General features: G+C 52.9%; 5 protein-coding genes across 5 annotated transcripts; 2 read left to right on the top strand and 3 right to left on the bottom strand.

Annotated features, from left to right (window-relative positions):
- Positions 1 to 246: 246 nt before the first annotated feature.
- Positions 247 to 1,567, top strand: PG997_000452 (Cytochrome c oxidase assembly protein- mitochondrial; the record flags this gene model as incomplete). The annotated part of the gene is made up of 4 exons (XM_066804767.1): positions 247 to 479; positions 522 to 792; positions 871 to 1,336; positions 1,533 to 1,567. Coding segments are annotated over 4 exons (1,005 nt in total), but the record flags the coding sequence as incomplete, so codon positions are not given.
- Positions 1,568 to 1,925: 358 nt separating this feature from the next.
- PG997_000451 (methyltransferase domain-containing protein) lies at positions 1,926 to 3,477 on the bottom strand (the record flags this gene model as incomplete). The annotated part of the gene is made up of 6 exons (XM_066804766.1): positions 1,926 to 1,962; positions 2,055 to 2,074; positions 2,150 to 2,766; positions 2,902 to 3,028; positions 3,092 to 3,191; positions 3,281 to 3,477. 6 exons carry the CDS (start codon positions 3,475 to 3,477, stop codon positions 1,926 to 1,928), a joined length of 1,098 nt encoding a protein of 365 aa, XP_066674539.1.
- Positions 3,478 to 5,474: 1,997 nt separating this feature from the next.
- On the bottom strand, positions 5,475 to 6,994 carry PG997_000450 (uncharacterized protein; the record flags this gene model as incomplete). The annotated part of the gene is made up of 2 exons (XM_066804765.1): positions 5,475 to 5,724; positions 5,817 to 6,994. 2 exons carry the CDS (start codon positions 6,992 to 6,994, stop codon positions 5,475 to 5,477), a joined length of 1,428 nt encoding a protein of 475 aa, XP_066674538.1.
- A 1,817-nt stretch (positions 6,995 to 8,811) lies between these two features.
- PG997_000449 (60S ribosomal protein uL24) lies at positions 8,812 to 9,406 on the top strand (the record flags this gene model as incomplete). Its single annotated transcript, XM_066804764.1, has 3 exons — positions 8,812 to 8,883; positions 8,955 to 9,067; positions 9,134 to 9,406. The coding sequence occupies exons 1-3, from the start codon at positions 8,862 to 8,864 to the stop codon at positions 9,404 to 9,406; spliced, it is 408 nt and encodes a 135-aa protein (XP_066674537.1). The 5' UTR covers positions 8,812 to 8,861.
- Positions 9,407 to 11,031: 1,625 nt separating this feature from the next.
- On the bottom strand, positions 11,032 to 14,878 carry PG997_000448 (uncharacterized protein; the record flags this gene model as incomplete). Its single annotated transcript, XM_066804763.1, has 4 exons — positions 11,032 to 11,374; positions 11,430 to 11,690; positions 11,768 to 13,835; positions 14,254 to 14,878. 4 exons carry the CDS (start codon positions 14,876 to 14,878, stop codon positions 11,032 to 11,034), a joined length of 3,297 nt encoding a protein of 1,098 aa, XP_066674536.1.
- Positions 14,879 to 15,941: the final 1,063 nt, after the last annotated feature.

Genomic DNA, 15,941 nt, shown 5'->3' with positions numbered 1-15,941 from the left:
TGCAAGCCGGCTCCATTACTGGCCGGTACCCCAAAAATAATTCCCTCCCAAACACAGCAGTATCTAGCAATCATCGAACGACATCACACCTTGGACGGCGACTCCAATTGCCCTCCGTAGAACAGCACGAACCCCGCCGTTCCGTTCGGTTTCCAGAGGCGACCAAGACGACTGGTGGGAGACGGCGATTGAGGCGACACATATCGACATACCTACCAATATGAACGCCTTCCCCGAACGATAGCGGCGTCGCTGCGCAACACATTCCAGCAGTCGTCGACGGCCACTTCGCGATGGGCCTGCTCCTCGTGCCGGAGGGCCCTCAACGCCGGTCGCGGGCAGCAGCGGCAACAGATTGGCGGTGGCGCTCAACGGCGGACGGTCTGGAATAGTGCGCCCCAGAAGGCGGCGCAAGATGCACATGGGGCTCGGATGGAGAAGTTGCACGAGTTTTACCGGTACAAGAACCGGACGACTATGTAGGTGTGCTCTTGCTACCTCTATATGCAACTGGGTCGGAGGGGGGTGTTGGGAGTAGAGCCACGGAAGAACAAGAGAATGAAGAAAGAGTTGGGATCTGGCGGGGCCTCGTTCTTCGTCTGGGATGATCCCGAAGAAGAAAAAGAAGCCTTATTCGTGGTTACGACAATTGAGGCTGTGGAGGGACATGCTGTCCAGTCGAACATACTCGAATGCTGGCTGACTCTCGGGGGTTCGGATAGGTACTATACACTGAGCGTCATCCTGGGAACGGTAGCTTTCTCCTACGGAAGTGTGCCCATGTACAAGATGGTAAGCCGACTCTCCAACTCCCACCTCGCTCTGCCAGAACCAAAAGACTAACTCTCTCCCCCTCCCTCTCCGCTCCAGATCTGCCAAACCACCGGCTGGGGCGGCCAACCCGTCCGCGCCCCGAACCACGGCGGCGCCACGGGCTCCTCGGACCCCAACTTCGACCCCGCCTCCCGCCTCGTCCCCGTCACGGACGCCAAGCGCATCCGCGTCACCTTCAATGCCTCCGTCTCCGACATCCTGCCCTGGAAGTTCACGCCCCAGCAGCGCGAGGTCCGCGTCCTGCCCGGCGAGACCGCCTTGGCCTTCTACACGGCCACCAACACCTCCGACAAGGACATCATCGGCGTCGCCACCTACAGCGTCACGCCCGCCCAGACGGCGCCCTACTTCTCCAAGATCCAGTGCTTCTGCTTCGAGGAGCAGCGCCTCAACGCCGGCGAGACGGTCGACATGCCCGTCTTCTTTTATCTGGACCCGGATATGCTGAACGATCTCAATATGCGCGGCGTCGAGACGGTGACGTTGAGTTATACCTTCTTTAGTAAGTTTTTTTCCCCTTTCTTCCTTTTTGTACTCCAAGCAGCCGGGAACCGAGAGCAAACAGCACTTTCTTTCCTCTTCCTTCGCATTGGGGTATATCGTAGGGCTGCTTGCGTAAAGTCCATTGGAAGACTATCCAAGGAGGGCTAGGTTGGTTAGCAAATGAGATGTGTGTGTGCTAACTGCCATAACCACAGAGGCGCGGTATGATGATCACGGAAACATCCAGACTGGTATATAAATAAATATGGGGGTTCCGCAGATAGAACCGAGTCAGAGTAACTATACTTATATGTACTATAAACATATTGTATCGATAATGAGATAGATACATAAAGCACGAACTGAATGTGATGAGAAATATAGGTTTCAAATATACGCACCCCCAACCCAGGTAGGGGCCAAGAGACTCGAGAAGACATACCACCTCCCCTTTAATTTACATTTGCTTCTTTCGAAGTATGTACTACTCATCCCCTTACAGAGTAGTGATCGCCGTATGTGCCAAACCAACACTGTAGTATTTACCGTGAGGCCATTGATATATTCCATCTCTCTTAAATACAATTCAGTATATACGTATTTCTCCATTAGCTATCAAAAGGTCGCTGTCCAACAATAACGGTCCTGGATGGTAGGTTAGTATATCAAGAACGTGTTTCAGAAGCATCAGTTCCTGGTAGATGGGGGCCTGGTTTTGACTCGTTTCGTCTACTTACAATGGCACAATAGCATGGATCTGCAAGACGGACATCAGTTAGCAACACCGTTCCCTAGTGTCGGCCAATGCCAAAATTCAAGGGGCGACACTTACGTGAGGATTGTTAATATCAGCCTTCACCTCACTCAGGAAATTTGCGATCTCCCTGTCGCTGCCCCAGTCCACCAGCTTGAAAAGCTTACTGCTCATACCGTCGATACCGTCCTCGAGGTCGCGGCGTCCCATCCAGCCAATGCGCTTCTGGCGCTCGCCCTTGGCCCAGGGACCGATGGGCCCGCCCAGACGGCGCTCGACGACGTGGTCGAAACCTCGGGAGCGCATACGGTCCGCGTGCTCACCGGCGGAACGGATATCGAGGCCGATCTTTTTGCAGGCGCGGTCCATGACCTCTGTCCAGCGGTGGAGAGCGTGGTGCTCCTTCAGAGAGCCGTCGGGGCTCTCGAGCGGCACGCCCCACTCCTGCAGCTCGAGGAAGCCGCCCGGCTGCAGGTACTGATAGGCCTGGTCGATGAAGTTTTCCCAGTCGGTGATGCCGAACGTCAGCATGCGCACGTGGATGTAGTCGAAGCGCTGGTGGAAGGACCAATCCTTGGTCGCGTCGTCGATGTAGAACGTGCAGTTCACCGGCACATAGTCAGGCTGAATCGGCGACAGGTCCGTCCCGATGACCTGCACGTCCGGATTCTGGTTGGCGAACTCGATCGTCCAGTCTGTTGGTTGCCGCGATGATCATGTAAGTTACGGGACCGAATAGACATCGTGCATGCCGTTCATTTCACGGTTTCTCGGTCGAGGGTATACAGAAGGAAAACAAGGAAGAGAGTATAAAAAGGATGATTGCATACTGCCAGTACCGCAGCCGACGTCGAGAGCATGTGTCACGTTGATCTTCTGCAACGGTGCGAGATGGAGGCGGCCACCAAGCAATTCCATCCACAAAAGGTGCTGCAGCTCTAGGCGATCCATTTCCCGCTGCAAGCTGCGAGTCAGCTGTTGTGCGACGTGTATATGTCGGTACCTGCATGTGTAACGTACAATGTCATTCGGTAGATGATATTTATCATTGGAGCTCTGATATCGCCGGCCATCCTCAAATCTAAACTGGTAATCCGATGTGCTTATCGATGTTGACATGCTGGACGCGACGGCATGAATAGTCAGCCAGGATTGCCCCCTTTGGCTTTTTGGTGAGGGCGCATGGCCTCCTGCGGCTCAAGGACTCACGATGAGATCTCGGAGCCAATTGCGGAGTCCGAGTCGGAACGGCCGGAGTCGACCTCGAGGTCGCTCAATGTCTCGACCGGGTGGATTTGGAAGGGGCTGAGAAGGTTGGCCGGAGGCAGCTCCGAGGCCGAATGAGAGGGTTGAGGGTCTGCATGTGCGAAGACATTCCCGGGCGGTCGGGGCCCCTGTTCGTCCATGTTTTTTGACGTGGTAGCGTTGTTCCGCGGGCCGGCAGATCAGGTAGCAAACAACAAGAACAATAACAAACCACGGGCAGGTTTGGCGGCATATGGGGAAAAAGGACAGAGGAGAGAAGAGGAGACACAGGCTAGCAGGCCGGGTTCGGAAAACGGGGATAGAAGGATGGTATAGGGGCCCCAGTACGTACTCTTTGCGGCGTAGGCCGAAGAATCGTCAGCGTCGCTCTCTATCCCCGGCCGTTTCCCGTTCCTATTGAGCAAGTCTCAACCAAGATGGGGATGGGGGCGGACGACACTGGATCCTGGGCACCAAACTGCCCGCCAACCTCCCAGGATCAGGATCCATGCCCCCTGGTCGGGTTGAATAGCGCAGCTGAGCTAATACTAGGCAAGGTGCGAAAAAGGAAAGAAAAAAAGAGCTCAGCTGAGGATTCGAGCTAGCAACGGCCACTATTCCGCCGTTGCAATGAGTTGGCTCGACTTTGGCCCATATTGGCCTGGTTCGTGTCGACCCAATAGTCCATATTCCCACAGATTGCCATATATCCGACGACTTGTACTTACAGTAAGTAGGGCCAACCTGTCGATGGATGATAAGACCAAACGGGCCGACGGGAAGGAGGAGTCGGCGGAATCACATGAAGTGACGGGTTGAGATGACGTTGCAGAAGAAAAAAACAACGACAGCAACCTGTTACTTACACATCGTTTCCTACCGGATTGGGGTGGGAACGTTCCCTTTCCGGCATGCAAATTCTGGCGGCCGCGCGGGCATGGCTGCATGGAAGGTAGGTCCAAAGGTAGGTCCAAAGGTAGATCCCTGTCATGCACCTGTCTAAGCGAGGGACGAAGGACGCAGGACGCACCAATGGCACAATCGAGCCAAGCGAGGGCGAGGAGATGGTGAGCTGCGGGTGCGAGAAAACAACCCCCCGACCTGCATTGGCAAATGGGTATGTATGTAGTGGAATGGGTTTCGATACCACCCACACGCATATGCCAGGTCAGGTATGCGCTCTTGTTTCACCTTTTCACAATTTCTCGAGGTCTTGCAGTCCAGAGGGGTGCCCCGTCCCTGTTTCCCGAAGCGGACGAAAAAAAAGAAAAAAAAGTTCTCGAGAAGCAGGTCTATCACGTTGAGATGCAACTTCCGGCGGCAGTTGCGATGGGCTTCCACTTATCAAATACCGACAGGTATGCCACTTGACAAGCCGCCCCGCTTCTTGAAACATTTGGAAATCAGCACCACCTTTGACAGGGCACGGCCTAAATTTAGGTACTGTATGGTTGGTCGACTGTCCCTGTCGGCTAGCAACGCCGAGCGAAGAGCGTCCGCCGCCCTCTAAAAACTCGGCAATATACCCTACTTACCCTACTTACCATCCCGTGTGCGTCGGATATGTCGCTCATTACCCGCCGTGTCCGCAGTAAGGGAAGCGATGTGACGGCGGGCACAACGGACAGTGAGGATGCAAGGGCGCTTGCCGCGCTGAACTGCTGGGGTAAAGCCACGCGGTCAGCAGGGTATTTGGAAATCATCCAGAAGGAATGAATGGGCCATCCCCACCCACATCAGCAGACCGAGGTGGTAGGCAGCGGTAGGTAGCGGTAGGTAGCGGTAGCCGGTAAGGTGGTTTGTGACCATGCAACTTGACTGCGCTGCTGCCCCTGCAGGCTCACCACCTGTGGAATACGTCCCATTGGCCTGGTCTCGCAACAGCTGGTCACCCCTTAGTTCGTTGCTTCAGCTTTTCTATGCAGTAATCATATTAGCTCTGGCTGGCTGGCTAATACTTACCTACCGATATAGGTGATTAATGTGCCACTCTTCTCGATCAAGGTGAGGCCATTGCTGCTGTAGTTGGTGGTGGGCGGCCTAAGCAATTATTATCGCACATGGTGTGCTCCAGACTGCAGTTCTAGCTACTACATTTCCTGTTCAACCCAGCTACTATTACAGTACACAACTCATGATCTCGCATACGGTCGACTAATCACTCAAAAAGGAAGGAATGCAGGCGTTGTCTCGCCTCGGCAGGATCCCATTCCACCAAGACACGATGCTTTGACTCCTCCATCTTGATATGCACCAGAGGCTCCATGGCTTCTCGTTCTTCCTGGGTAAGAAGATGTACCCTCGTCTTCCACAGCTCTTCCTCGGAAACGTCATCCTCGGCCGTCCTCTCACCGAAGAATTGTTCGTCTAGGTAGGTCCAATAGATGGCATCGAACGCCCAGCTCTTCCTGGCAGCGTAATTAAGCCAAAAACGGCTCGTCTCCCAACTCTCCCGCATATACTCCGACAGGCGCGGGGCCCCGGAGCTGAGACCCCTAACTCATCTTTCGCTTCTTCCGCCTCTTCCATCGCCGCGAGCCATGTCCCCAAGCGGTTGTCGTAGTGGCCGCTCCAGTCCTCGAGGCCGTCTTCCCACTTCTCGGGCGCCTCGAGCAGCAGCCACCACGGCGGGTCCAGCGCGAACTGCGTCGGCGCCACGTAGGCGAACTCCCAGTCGATAACCCCGAGGATCTCTTCGTCGGCTTCTTCGTTCACGAGGATGTTGGCGGGTCGGAAGTCTTCGCCCCAGAGGCGGAAGGAGCCCGAGCCGCTCGGCATCGGCAGAGTGGCGCGGGTTCCGGCACACTGCGAGCGGGCGGACCAGGTGTCCTCAGCAAACCCAAAACTGGACAGCCGGCCCTGCTTGGCCAGTCGGCGAAAGAGTTGGCGGGCGACATACTTGGTCCGGCAGTCGTCCTCTGAGGAAACGATATCGTTGTGCTGGAAGAGGAGCGTGGCGAGCTGCATCTCGGCCAACTGAACATACCACTCGTCGGCTGTTGCATAAGTCGTGCCTTTGGGTGGAAAGATGGACCGAGGGATGTTGGACATCTGAACCATATTGTTCATGTTCAAGGTTATGGGCCGCTCTGACACATCGTAAACCCTGGGACGTGTCTCGGAGAGCGCCCCGATCCGAGGAAAAGTCGGGTGTGCGAGCTGCACTACGCATCGAGCCAACTTGAGGTACAGCGTCCTGAGCCTGTCTACAGGGATCTCGGGATCCAGTATTGGCCTCTCAGAAGGGTCCTCCTGGGGGCCTCCAAGGGCATCGCTCATGTCTCGTTGAGACTGGAGGTCTTGGAGTATCATGAACGACCCAAATTTGGGATCGATGCCATGATGGTAAACTGATGGGACAGGAAGCTGAGTTTGCTCTACTAAGTACGTTGTAGTCGCAGTCTCCGCAAGTTTTGTCTCGGTAGGGAAGGCATATAGGTTGGGCAAGGGCATGCGCAGGATGACACTGGTGGAGGAGCCTTCGGCGCGTAAAGGATATAGCACGTTGAAGCCACCGGCCGTTACCTTGTTGACAAGGGACACGGGTTTTCCATAGATTTTCCCGGCAAAGTTAGTGATTCTAGATATAGATGTTTCTTGAATATGGGCGATCGCTGTGTCGTAAGTGTCATCATTCCGATCCCATGCAAGATGGTCAGAATCCTGTCGAGCTGCCATTTCAAATCGTGTATAAAGAACTTTCTGTCTAGGACTGAAGGACGGGTTTTAATTGCAGCTAGAACGGGGTGGCATCGCTCTGCATGTGCTAATTGGACCAAATGCAAGATGACCCGACATTCTCAGTTCGGGTCAAGTGTGTCGATCTGCGGATATAACGCCAACAACTATTGCGGGACCCCTTTTGAGTAGGGTCCATGAGGACATCACGAGATGCCCAATATCTTTGATGTTTCCAGTCATTTGGGCTCTGCTTTATACTAACGGGTTATATCTGATTTCACCCGGCGTTAGATACACGATAACTCATTGGTCAACCAATCCTGCTTCGAGGAAGAAGTAGGCGACGACTCGGACTCGCCTTCACAGGCATCTCGAAGCACTCTCATAAACATCTCGATAATCCTTGTTGCTACTGCTTCGCGCTTGCTATCTGTCTCTTGGGGCGGTCAGGGGTTGCCGACTACATGTATCCGATGAATCTTCGAACACCAACGTCGAAGCAACCTACCGCCTTCCTTCACCTGGAAAAACCAGCATATACTGGCGCGATTACTCTCAAGATTGATGTCGAATGAGTCGAGGACCCATGAGCCAAGAGCATGGCTCGGGCGCGTGTAATATGGCAATGCACCAAGGTCGGCAACCGAGAAGTAACTCGACTCAACTTCGTATGCCATTTTCCCTGATATCCCATCCGTCGGAAGCCGCGGTATCTCATCTCAAGGCATGGCCACGCCATATAGACCAACATGACCTGCGACCTGGACGACTCAAACACAGCACGGGATGTGCTACAGTCTGCCGTCATCCCCCCATTCAATATCGATCGTAGATAGCATGTATTGATCCGACGAGATTTGCCAGTCTACGATGTATACCATGCCACCAGAGCCTTCCGAGTGTCACGAGCTGCAGCGCGGTCTTTTGAAAGCATCTTAGGCTCTTGGGTATTATTGATAACGTCGGTGGGAAGGAGCCGAATAGTCCAGAATCCAGACGACTGGGTGCTTCTACTCTGTGTATTACTCTCTTTTCCATGCATTGGTAAGACACGCTTTAATCAACAAGCTGCAACAGTCAAACATGACTACCATCCGCGCAGTGACTACCGATTTATACCGTCAGATCTTGATTAGGGTGTCAAGTTCCGCCGCAGATTGGCGCAATCATTATGAGGCCCTCTATCTTGTCGAAAAGGACTTCCCAAGAGCCACGTTTAATGTGAGCTGGCAAATATTGGCTGCTTTCACTTGCGGCATTGCGCTTACGGTCTGCACGGGACGAGAGGCAAAAGGTTCCGTCGAGTCGATAACTGCAAAAAGAGAAACTTGTTGTTGCCCACTACTGGAATCGAACCAGTGATCTCATCATGTCGTCGGTCAGGAACGATTACTAGTGATGCGCTTTACCACTAAGCCAAGCGGGCTTCTGAGAGTACATGCTCTTGGATTGATGAGTGGAAAATCCCTATCCTAGGATATGAAGTATGGTTGGCGACAGAGAGTGGTATTCTTTACAGTGCATATTATGATCAAGCCCAGCAAAGAGTCGGTCAGCTGTGGTGGTGTGGGGAGACCTTTGGTGGACATAATCTGGCAAGCCACAGCCCGGACGGGACTAGTGTGTCCTGGTCTTGATGTGGCTCAGCTGCCAGAACCGCCCAGCCAAGATACGGCACCCACCACTCCAGAAGTTAGGGCACACCACACAAGGGCGGAAATTCCGAATCTCTGCCATTCTGCCTCTGAACTTTTTTTTCTCCGCCTAAATCCAAAAAAGCTGCTGTCTATTCCGCTACTTCACCTCACGAACGCAACCCGCCCAGTCAACACCCAACGTCACGTTCGACTAACCGACAGCAAAAATGACCAAGCACTTGGCTTCCGGTACGTTGCGATCATCGCTGCCAATTGATCTGGTTCGAGCAGTTGTAACTGACATGGCTTTGTTTCTCCAGGCACCGCCAGCTCTCGACGCAAGTCGAGAAAGGCTCACTTCTCGGCCCCTTCTTCGGTGCGCCGCAACATCATGAGCGCTTCCCTGTCCAAGGAGCTCCGTGAGAAGTACAACGTAAGTTGAAATCTGGTTGTGTGTCAGTCTTCAATCGCAACCTCGTACTCACGATTTCCCCTACAGGTCCGCAGCATCCCCATCCGCAAGGATGACGAGGTCACCATCGTCCGTGGCGGTGCCAAGGGCCGTGAGGGCAAGGTCACTTCCGTCTACCGTCTCAAGTACGTGATCCACGTCGACCGTGTCACCCGCGAGAAGGTCTCCGGCCAGTCCGTCCCTCTGGGCATCCACCCCTCCAACTGCGTCATCACCAAGCTCAAGCTTGACAAGGACCGTGAGGACATCCTGGAGCGCATCAAGATCGGCCGTGAGCTCCGCAAGAAGCAGCAGTCTTAGACGTCTGTTGCTATTGCTTGGCTGCAGCTGCGATGACAACTCTCTTCCGTTCTTCTACAACAATTACGAGATCAGCCGGTTTACGACTACGAGGAATGACCCGCTTGTGGGGATGAAGCAGCGCTGCGTTGCGAACACTTCGATGGGCAAGGCACATTCACGAGGTACAAAGGGAAAAAGGATACCACTGGCGTCTGCGGAACGGACTACTCGGCTCCTCGGCTCCCCAAAAGGTTATTGGAAGCAACTCGAGGAGGCAGGGTTTGGCTTTGGCTTGGGTTCTCCAGCATTTAGATGCCACAACCACTACGACAAAAAAGAGAAACATTTGCACACACAATGGCCATTTCACTCGCTCCCACCATAGCCTGTGAAATGCTCCATGGGAGGTTCAATCCCGAAGCCTGCTTCATTGCTCGCTTGCTTGGCACCGACCGTGACTTGACTTGGCTTTTGACTGGCTTCTTAACATGTTTGCTTCATCTAGTTTTCATACCTACTACATCGAATACTCGATTCGGCCCAGGCATGAGATCTTCATTGATCGATAACATGTACTCCTGGGCTGGCTTCCGGTAAGTGGTCGTGACATGCAGCACATGCTTTGATATATATGATACCACCGCCAGGATATCTACTCGTTGACCAGTAAACACCCGTGGTCTTCGAGTTATACGACTGGCGAAAAGTAAACCAAAAAGCGGTCCAAATATGAATCATGGTTCCGTAGGTTCGCCTGCAGACTTTCTCTGCAGACTTCGTGTCAATGAGGCTGGAAGTTTGATGGTGAGGCACATTTAGATACACACCCTCATGCGGTGCTGTCCCTCCTTCGGAGTGGAAGTTATCAATAAACAAATATTCTTCATTCCTTTCGGTTCATTCTGTTCCTTGTTGGCAATAGACGCAAGCCTTATTATTGGCTACATCGTGAAGTGATGTGCTTCCTATGTCCCGTAAACTGTGCTGTTATTCGCGTCTCCCAACTGAAGCCCTTGGGATCAGTGAAGCATCGAGGACTTGACAAGAGCATGCTTGCCTGACAATGGATCAATACCACCTCACCCTCCTCTTTGTGTTCGGTCACAATTTACAGATCGCCGAAGTAATTAATTCCGACTTGGTGTAATCGCACTCGGACATAATTTGACAAATTTGTTCACTGTATTAATCTAACTCTGTATCTGCCGTCCACCTGACAACTGGCTCAAGCCAGACTACCATCATATAGCTATAAAGTCAATTGCGTGTCTCTATGAACTAGTACTGAGTGTGCTGAGCCGAGCTGAGCCGAGAATGCTCCTCGATAGCCGGCACATGGTGATTAGCCATGGCTCTGCTCGTGTGCACAAACCTGTCCTCCTAGTCTTCCTTGAGAACAATGCGACGCAGAATAATAAAATGCTACGGCCTCTCGCAACCATGGGCCTTTGGTCATACAGATGAAGCTAATTGTACAAACGATGATGGAATATCCGATGAAACGTGGTTCCGTGTTTGCCTGCCGCTTTGTCAGGGCAGGTCCAAATCGAATGGCATCGTGAAAGGCCAAGACTGTCCGTCTCATGCTCGTGGTAGATATCGATAATTGCTGAGTTGATGGATGCAATCAAATCCACCTTCCCTCACTGCCAGTTGATGCCCCGTCTCTCGGCATCACGGAGCATTCGCTGATGCAAGTCGGCAATATCGTCCTGCTGTTTTAGAGTCTGCTGCTGGGGAGGTCGATTCTCCCCAACCTTCTCGGCAGGCATAACAATAGGCTCCTGCTCAGCTTTGCCCAAATGGGAACGTGTGGCGTGGCCATTGGCGTTGACAAGAGCAGGGCCGAGTGATGTTGTGCCATGGCTGGACAGAGAAGGGACATAACCAGTTGCAGTGGTCGAAGATACTGTTCTAGGTATAGCAACCCCGCTGGCTGTACCCTTCTTCAGCATGCTGTGCCATAGGTCATTGCTGGATTTGTTACTAAATCTGATTAGTTTCGGTACATGGTTCAACGGGTTATGGGACAAACACACACCTTGATCGATCAAAGATACGGCGACTGGGCGAGGGTGCCTTCTCATCACTGGCCAGAGCAGCGGACGACTTGGTGCCATTGCTGGCTTTGGGTGTTTGGACGCACTCCAGTGGATCCCGAGTTTCTGGGTTGATGATCGGGACAGCGTGACTGACCTTGCCAGTGCCTTTGTCTCCGCCAGCATGGAAAGGATCGCCTGTAGTCTTCTTCGGACCTGCAAAACCGAAGTCCACTTCAGGGCGGCCGGTTGGGAGCATGCCTCTGAGTTTCTTTCGTTGGTCAGAGTCAGGGGCCACCTCCTTGGTTGGCGTAGGGGGTAAAAGTCTTTCCCATCGAACTTGGGCAGGCCTGAGCCTTTGATGGACACCTGGCCCCAGTAGACATGGCGAGCACGCTTCTCTTCTTCCGTGAGCTCTCGTGCATACACATAGTCGGTGCCACGAGCTGCTTGGGGATTGATTCCCTGTGGAAGCACTCCGACCAAGTACGGAGTAGCGTAAGTATTGGTGCCCACAGGATGGTGGCCAACTCCAGGATGAGTAGGAGCTCTTGCGCCAGTAACGTAAGATCCGAAGTCCTGCCAAGGGCTCTGCTGGGGGTGGAGCAGAGAGCTGCCACTTTCCAGTTGCATGTTATTATGCAACATTGGGTTGGTGCTGGACTCAATACCAGCCAGCTTTCCCATTGACAAAGAAGAAGTGCGTGAAGGCTCAAAAGAAGAAGTGACAGCAGGAGTAATGAACGACGAGCTCGCCTTAGAGTCCTCGCCAGACATATTCAAGCGTGCAACAAGGGCGTCCAAGGCAGCCGAAGTATCATTACCCTTAGAAGAGTTGATTCCAGCAGCCTGGCGTCGTTCCTTGACTGTGCGAGGGCGAATCTGGTCCATGGACTGTGTATGGGCCAATGTAGGATTGCCGCGTCTGCTTGAAGTGGCCGAGTTCTCCGGAACCTGAGGCACTGACACATCATCACTCTCCTGCATGCTCGACTCGCGGGAGGGTGTTTGGCAAGGTGCAGCTCCTGTTTCAGGGTTTGGGGCCTCGTTGGTGTTCTTGGCGTCGGGGCCACTGTATTGAGCTGTCTCAAAGTGCATCTGCATTCCACAGTTGTGCTCAAACTGGACAATCAACTGGCGAATGGCCCCAATTTGCTCCTTGGTCTTCTCCTCATCAATCTGATGCTTATTGTATTGCAACTGATCCTCGTAGTACTTGAGCTGGGAGCGTAGAGAGCCAAGCTGGACTTTGGTGATCTCGCTAGGCTTGATCGAAGACGGCGGAGGTTTGGCACTAGAAGGGAAGTGGTTCGATGCAGATGATTTCGAAGCTCCTTGACTTTGCGGAGCAACCGGCTGTGGCATTGCAGCACTAGCAGTCAAGGGCATGCTAGTCTGAGCAGGCATGACGTGAGGACTGGGCAAAGACGAGCCTGACGAAGGCTGAGCAAATGATCCAACACGAGCAAGCGCCGGGTGTCCAGGAATTCCAGGGTGTCCAGCAAAGCCAGGAGGCAAGCACGGGCTTGGAGTCATTGGAGGGAGCGGACTCTGCATGTGGCCAGAGGCCATGGGAGGATAGATGAAGTGTCCGTTGTAGTAGAAAGGCCTGTTTTGGTCAAACTGCTCTGGAGGCGATAGCTTCAGCGGAGCCGGTTTTGGCTTTCTTGAGTCCTGTCGGTTCTCAGGCTTCGGTACAGTCGTCGGGTTCTCTGCTTGCTGAGGAGCTTGAGCTTGTGGCATAGCATTCTGAGAGCCGCTAGCCATAGCAGGCATCTGCATAGGGGGATATGGCATCGGATACGGAAAACCCATGCCGCCAGCCATTGGATGGGGGAAGAATGGCATAGGACCAGCCATGGGAGGGTACATTGCAGGAAAGCCTGGGTACATAGGCGAGGCCATGGGAGGAGCCATGACAGGTGGTGCAGTTTGGCAAGTTGCAGGATCAGTCGTCGGCATCTGCTGATCACTTTGGCTGCTCTTGCCGATATCATTGGTGTCACTCTCCGAATTAGGTAGCTCCTTGTCCCACTTGGCTGTGGGAGATGCCGTGGATCGAGTGTTGGGCACAATCCGGCCACCAGCTGTCACTCTAACATGAGTAGGAGAAACGACGGCCTTGAAGAAACGCTGGAATCCTTCGCTTTGCTGTGCAGCAAGGCCAGTCGGAGCAGACAGAGGCTCAGTGCGGTCAGGCTCGTTGCGACATGGAGGCTTAGGGTCTGATGTGGCATCTCCATTTGTGACTGTGGGACGCGGAGGAGCCTTTCGACCTTGAAACAGGACTTGGTCCTCGCTGTCGGTAGAGGACGCTTCCTCTTTGATCTTCTTTGGGCGACGTGGCATGGCGACGTTGGAACCGTCACTCAGGATGCTGTTTCTTCTGAGGCCTGTGACGATATCGACTGCTCCAAATTAGCGATGCTCTGGAGGGTGAGAGTGAGAGTGAAAATGAAAAGATCCTCTTTTCAATTCCTGGGGCAACGATGATAAGGCAATGTTGATTGCAGAACAACAACAAAAAATGGGACGGAAGATGGATGGAGGGTGATGGATGTATGTGAGTTGGAGGTGAGATGCTTGGGTAAGGGTGAGAAATGATGGAGAGCTTGGGCTTGAGACGGCGGTTAAAATTGGGACGGAAGGTCTCGATAGAAAGGAATTGTGAGTTTGAGACGAGAGCTCAAGCTCAATAAAGCAGAACGATTGTTGTGTAGTCAAAGATGGGAAGGATTCATTCAAGCTAGGGAAGGAGCCCAAGTTGTGAATCTGGGAACAGCGCTAAAAACGACCGACAAACGCAGCAATCTTTGCAGTACTTACCAACATCTGGGTTCTTCTGCACTCGGTCCAAGATATCCTGGCAAGGGCGTATGTCTCGTAGGTCGAGCAGCTCGCTCGCCTTGTACTTCCGAGTGGTCATGGCCCGGGTCAGGTAGGCGAAGAGGTAGTAGCTTCGTTGCTTGTTGGGGCTGCGCCAGTAGAAAAGCGTGGGATAGGACCGAGTGTGCGAAGGATCGCGGCTAAAGCAATCAGAGATGGTCTGAATGACGGACCAAACCTGAACAGACAGTCTGTGATCGTCAGCAATGAGCCTCTGCGCCTCCAACTGTGACAAGACGAATTGGGGCAGGTTGTCTGGGAGAGAGCAAGCGAGATAGTCCAGGGGCAAGTCGTTTCGGATGGTGATGTGATGGCAGCGCTTGTGATGCTTGAGGTAGAACTTGATTTCCACGAACTGGAATGCAGTCAAGCAGTCATCTTCGACCTGGTTCGTCCGCAGCCGCTTGTAGAGCTTCTTGATAAGTGTTCTGCGAGGAGCCATGCCTGCCACGGAGCGCCTGTCCCATTGCCGACTCCCAAAAAGCAATTGAATGGTGGAAGAGGGCAATGTTGAGGAGATCGCCCAGTGAGATGTAATTGTGGTCTCAGGATTGGTGGGTGGCATGTTGAAAGACATGGTGTAGGACTGCATTCACATAGGTAGGAAGAGTGCTCGGCGAGGCCAGACTTACCAAAAATGAGAGTGTTCGGCGAGCCGGTAGCGAATGGTAGACATACAAGATCTTCCAATGGTCTGAGGCCCTGTCCACGGAGGCGACAAGTGTGCAAAATTGAGAGAGAGTGAGAGATAGATGAAGTTGGGTAGTTCGGTTGGTAAGACGGAGATGAGAGTGAGAGAAGATGGACGTGGTGGGAGGGTGATGAAAGATGGGATAGAATGGATGGTCATGCACATGTAGCCAAGGCAAAAGCTGGCAACCGGACCTTACTGGCCGTCGAATGTGACTTCCAAAGGTGAGGCCGCGGGAAGAAACTAAACGATTTGGATGTCCAGAGTGCAGGAGCGTCCCAAGGTTCGTGGCCACCGGCAAATGTGGATCGGGCTGCTTCCCTCAATGCAAGTACATGTATCTTGCCCAAACGTGGTTGCTTTCCCTAATACAGATCTTGTTCATTTGGCCAGAAACCGCACCTACGAGGGCTCAGATTGAGAAGTAATATTGGAATCGGAAGCTGCCGGAATCTATGGTGAATGGCCACCCCTTTCTCACGACGACAAACCAGCTTTTCACAGCCTGCGAACAAGCAATGGGCACCGCAATGAAGAATCCATCTGTTCCCGTGCAGACAAATCCTGATGAAGATCTGTGTATATGAAACATGCTTTTGTTGAAGAAATCAACACTGCTTTATCATGGACTGTCACCGCTGCCGACAATGGTGAAATGGATGCATGCTGGATCGAATACCTCCACTACGTCTACTTGGAGGATATTCGAGGCCTTGCACCAATTGCAGACTGATCTTTTATGAACCTGTTCCGCGCCTATTTACCAAAAGCTTGGAGGCAATCTTTACCCCTTATATCCCCTACAGCAGCGAAACCATACATTTTTCGACAGTTGATAGTAGTACTTTTTGACCTCTTTACATGAAAAATTAAGTTACCCTAGCCCCTATTCCCAACTTGACACGGCAAGTTACGCTCAACCTACATACACCAGGGT

Source organism: Apiospora hydei (assembly GCF_038363865.1).
Source record: "Apiospora hydei strain CBS 114990 chromosome Unknown utg000002l_segment0_segment0, whole genome shotgun sequence".
Lineage (NCBI taxonomy): Eukaryota > Fungi > Ascomycota > Sordariomycetes > Amphisphaeriales > Apiosporaceae > Apiospora > Apiospora hydei.
This window is presented reverse-complemented; position numbering and strand designations above follow the sequence as displayed.